Source organism: Dipteris shenzhenensis, chromosome 32, assembly GCF_047967505.1.
Source record: "Dipteris shenzhenensis isolate YYH24624 ecotype China chromosome 32, Dip_SZ_1.0, whole genome shotgun sequence".
NCBI classification, from domain to species: Eukaryota; Viridiplantae; Streptophyta; class Polypodiopsida; order Gleicheniales; family Dipteridaceae; genus Dipteris; species Dipteris shenzhenensis.
Window position 1 is genome coordinate 33,204,512 of NC_141627.1, and position 4,949 is coordinate 33,209,460.

General features: G+C 41.5%; 1 protein-coding gene across 1 annotated transcript; it reads left to right on the top strand.

The window, feature by feature from the left end:
- The first annotated feature begins 1,298 nt into the window (after positions 1 to 1,298).
- Positions 1,299 to 4,656, top strand: LOC147880632 (pentatricopeptide repeat-containing protein At5g27110-like). Its single transcript, XM_087370893.1, has 2 exons — positions 1,299 to 1,381; positions 1,505 to 4,656. Exons 1-2 carry the CDS (start codon positions 1,375 to 1,377, stop codon positions 4,204 to 4,206), a joined length of 2,709 nt encoding a protein of 902 aa, XP_087227019.1. The 5' UTR covers positions 1,299 to 1,374; the 3' UTR covers positions 4,207 to 4,656.
- Positions 4,657 to 4,949: the final 293 nt, after the last annotated feature.

The following is a 4,949-nucleotide window of genomic DNA, read 5'->3' on the forward strand; positions in this document are numbered from 1 at the left end:
TGCACATTACAAGAAATTATGATTACTTTCAATTACACACGACAATGTAATCACATTACAATAATAAACGGAACACAAGATCACACCTGGAGTAACATAACCAACATAAATAATCATTGTGGAGCAACATATGCATATTGGACAGATCACTCTATAACCTACATACGTGCATAACACAAGCCTACATTTCAACAAATGTTTGCCATTACTTAAAAGTCATAAATGATGTTGCCATCACATATTAATAATTCCTTCATACCTCCCCCAACCAACCACCCTTAAATGTTAACCGTTACTACTTCACTTTTAATACGTTGTACAAAAAATCATATACACCTCGAACGTTACGATGCCAAACAATTCATGATTTGGAAACACTATGTATTACCTTCACACTTTACAATGTGGCTAGACTTTCCATTATGCTAACAAATATAGGCTTACATTCATATACAGATGCATTGTTTTATAACATGCATCATTACACATAGTGTAAGGGAAAGCAACCTTGACATCATGTAACATTGATGTCTGATAATGAACAAAAGCCCATACCTCATCCTTGACATCATGTAACATTGATGTGAACAAAAGCCCATAGCTCAAGCAAAATGTTCTCTACGTACCCGACATCCTCATCATGCATGCGAAAATCATCACAGAATCTATCTGCTACAAAGACGACACATTAGTTTCTCCTACAAAACTCCTTCAAAAATACCTCTCCTTCACCTAAATCATGATCACAAAAGAAATTTGGTTCGTACCAAGCATCATTGGTACAAGAAAATAAAGTACAATATCAACGTTATAGAAAAACACTTGAATCTAATAATACAGTACCATTTTCATGTTTGCAAATGTGAATTCATCACCTTATTCATAAAGAAACAAACCCCTTAACAACCCATACACATGGACACAAAACATACATGCACACGTTACCCCCACCATGGAGAAGCTCTTCTGCCACCATGCAAAACTACTTTCCCATCAAAACACTTTGGAAGACGACCATGTTGGATTATATGTGATTTGACTATGCTTCTACCAAAGTGAGCAAAGTATTTGGGAGGGGGGGGGCGGGCGTGGGGGGGAATGAAATTGAGAATGTAAAATTACTATATCACTCACCACAATCACTACACAATAAGAAACTATACATTACATATACCTTCTCATCATTTCCTCTCTTGAGTTAGGCCTAAGTGGTGTTTAAATAAGATTACTTGGGTGAAAGATTTAAATTAAACCATAAGCTGCAATCGAACTCTAAAAACTAACAAAGACGACTCTGAGAATGGACTCTCCATCCGCTCACGGCAGGATTTGACAAGGGCCCAATTTCATGTCTATTCAGAGCAAGCATCCGTAATGCTCGGTAAGCTGTTTCATCAAGCTTCTTAACGACGGTAGTTCGATGTTTTAGATCAGAAGATGACTAACGAGCAGCTTAAATTTTGTCTCTTTTTGACCCATTGTTGCTTGTGACTTATCACGCCAGTTTGGAGAAATCGTATGCAATCGCTACATCTGGGTGCTGGTTGTGGCCTGTCAAACTTTCATGCTGTTTTTGAAGCAGAACCGAAAGAATATACCTTAGAGGATGCAATCTCATTGTGTAGGCAGGGACAAGTGAAGGAAGCGCTGGACATTCTTGAGTGTCTACATAAACGTGGCATTCGAGCAAAAAATACAATTTGCGCTTACATTGTGAACAGATGTGCCAGCATAAGATCCCTCCCGGATGCTATGCGAGTCCATGCCATTCTCGTTGGAGATGGATTAGATAATGATAACTGTCTTGGAAACCAGCTGATCAGCATGTATGGCAAATGTGGCAGTCCCGAGGATGCATGCCGAATTTTTTATTACATGCAGCAAAGAAGTATAATATCATGGAACATCATGATGGGAGCCTATGCCTATGTTGGCCATGGTGAGAAGGCATATAAACTTTTACAACAGATGCTCCTTAAAAGGGTGATGCCTGATAGGAAGACATTTATCAATGCTCTCAATGCATGTGCCAGTCCGTCAGCCCTAGAGTATGGCAAGCTGGTGCATGCCTACCTTGTTGAGCATGGAATCTTGACTGATGTCTCTGTAGCAAATGCTCTTCTCACTATGTATGGTAAGTGTGAGTGCTTGCAGATAGCAGTGAGCGTCTTTGCTAGCATGCCAGAAAGGAATGTGATCTCATGGACAGTACTAATCACAGCATATACCACGCATGGTCATCCCAAAGAAGCCCTACGACTCTTTGAACGAATGCTCAGGCAAGGTGTGAAGCCAGACAGAGTTGCCTTTATCAGCATCCTTGATGCCTGTGCCAGTTTAGGAGCCTTAAGGATCGGCAAAGTATTCCATGCCCATATTGTTGAGAGGGGTATGGAGTCAGATATTGTTATAGGAACTTCCCTCCTCAATCTGTATGGCAAGTGTGGGAATTTAATGTGCGCTCAGTCCATGTTTGACAAAATGCAAGGTCGAAATGTGATTACATGGAATACGATGATCATGGCATATGCCCAGCATGGATGTGGCAAAGAGGCTTTGCATATTTTTCAACAGATGATGCAGGACGATGTGAAGCCAAGCAATGTGACCTTTGTAAGTATTCTTAATGCTTGTGTCAGCCCGACAACTTTTGCAGATGGCAAGTTGATCCATCGTCTCATCATTGACAGTGGAGCTGAGACAGATGTCATTGTTGCTACTGCCCTGATCAACATGTATAGCAAATGTGGGAGTCTAGAAGATGTACAGAGAACATTTGACAATATGGCGAGAAGAAACGTAATCTCATGGACTGCTATGATTGCAGCATACGTTGAGCATGGATATGCAAAAGGAGCCCTTGCATTGTTTCAGCAAATGCAACAGGAGGGTATCAAGCCGAACAAGATTAGCTTCATCACTATCCTCGATGCATGTGCAGACTTTAAAGTCTCAGCCCAGGGTGAGGCGGTCCATTCCTTGATTGTTGACAGTGGAATTGAAGTAGATGTTTTCTTGAGTACAGCCCTCGTCAACATGTATGGAAAATGCGGCAAATTGGACGATGCATGGAGAGTATTTTCTGCAATACTTAAACAAAGTGTGGTTTCATTTACTGCAATGATAGCAGTCTATGCCCAACAAGGTTGTGGCAAAGAGGCTCTTCAAGTGTTTGAACAAATGTGCCATGAAGATGTCGAGCCAGACAAAGTTACCTTTCTTAGCATCCTTGATGCAATTGCTAGCATAACAGCCACAATAGAGGGTAAGCTCATTCATATGTTGATTGTTGAGAGGGTTCTAGAGTCAGATGTCAGTATAAGAATTGCCCTGATTAACATGTATGGAAAATGTGGTACATTGGATGATGCACACAATGTTTTTGCTAAAATCCCTATTCAAAATGTCATTTCTTTTAATGCAATGATCACGGCATATACCCGGCATGGGCATGGCAGAGAGGCTTTTGTACTTTTCCAACGTATGCAACAAGAAGGTTTGAAGCCAGACAATGTCACGTTCGTTGGCATGCTTGATGCATGTGCTAGCCTGCCAGACCTACTAGAGGGCAAGTTGATTCATGCCTGCGTTGTTGAAAGTGGAGATGAGTCAGATGTGGTAGTGGCAACTGCACTCACAAACCTGTATAGCAAATGTGGAAATCTTAAAGAAGCAAGAAGAATTTTTTCAAGAATGCCTAAACGAGATGTGGCATCATGGAATACAATGATTGCTGCATATTCTCAGCATGGACATGGTAAAGAGGTCCGTAAACTGTTTCAACAAATGCATTGTGATGGCATGACACCAAACGAGATCACCTTTGTCAGTGTTCTCTCAGCATGCAGCCATGCGGGTTTAGTTGATGAAGGCCGTCAGTTCTTTAAGTCTATGTGTCAAGTTTATGGCATTGTACCAACTGCAGAGCATTATTCTTGTATGGCTGACCTTTTTGGTCGAGCAGGGTTGCTTGTTGAGGCGGAAAACTTTCTTAATAAAATGCCCGCCCATTCTAGTCCTGTGGCATGGTTGACCTTGCTTAGTGCTTGCAAAGTCCATGGTGATGTCAATCGGGGAAAACGTGCAGCAGAGCGAATTTTTGAGTTGGATCCGCACAATACTGGAGCTCGCATGATGCTCTCAAACATCTTTGCTGAAGCTGGCAGGTGGGATGATGCAGCAAATGTAATTAGGGAAATTGTGTGAATGTGTCTTCCGGCATCTTCCTGTGAAGAGCAGGATACATGATCCTTGAAAGTGAAGGAATGGTTTTGGTTGAACCAGCAAGATCCAGTTTTCAGTAGACAAAGCTTGCTCCTTTGTCCTCTTGTTGGCTGGACTCTACACATGACTGTGTTCAAAGAAGCCATATCTGTGCTAGCACAGCCAGGACCTCTTCTGAACATTGCCTGCATAAAGGGGCATGCTGCACCTTTCTATTGTGCTTGCTTGTGTTACTGCACAGAGCACAAGGCAATGATTGCTGGATGACAAAAATCTTGTGGACAGTGATATAACACAATCTCATGGGGCTGGGATGTGTTCCTCCCATTTGCATGCCATGCCACTTGTCCCAGCAAAGATGGATTTGGGGGAGTGATGATGGGGACCTAATTTGTTTCTCGTATTATTGGTGTGGGATGTGGCAAGATTGCCATAAATCGAAGCACCAATCAAAATTTTAAAGATGACGTTTGTCACACCCCTTTTCAAAGAGTCTGGGAATATATACAAAGACTAACTAAACACTACATTAGTTGAATATATACAAATCCCTATTAGGATTGGGCTTCCACAACCCTAACCCTAATATTAGTGAGAGTGGGGCCAGAGCTAGACAGAGAATGAGAACACAATACAAAAGACTAATTGTACACTACATTAGTTGAATGTATACAAATCCGTATCAGGGTTAGGGTTCTACGACCCTAGAAGGCTATTTTAGCACT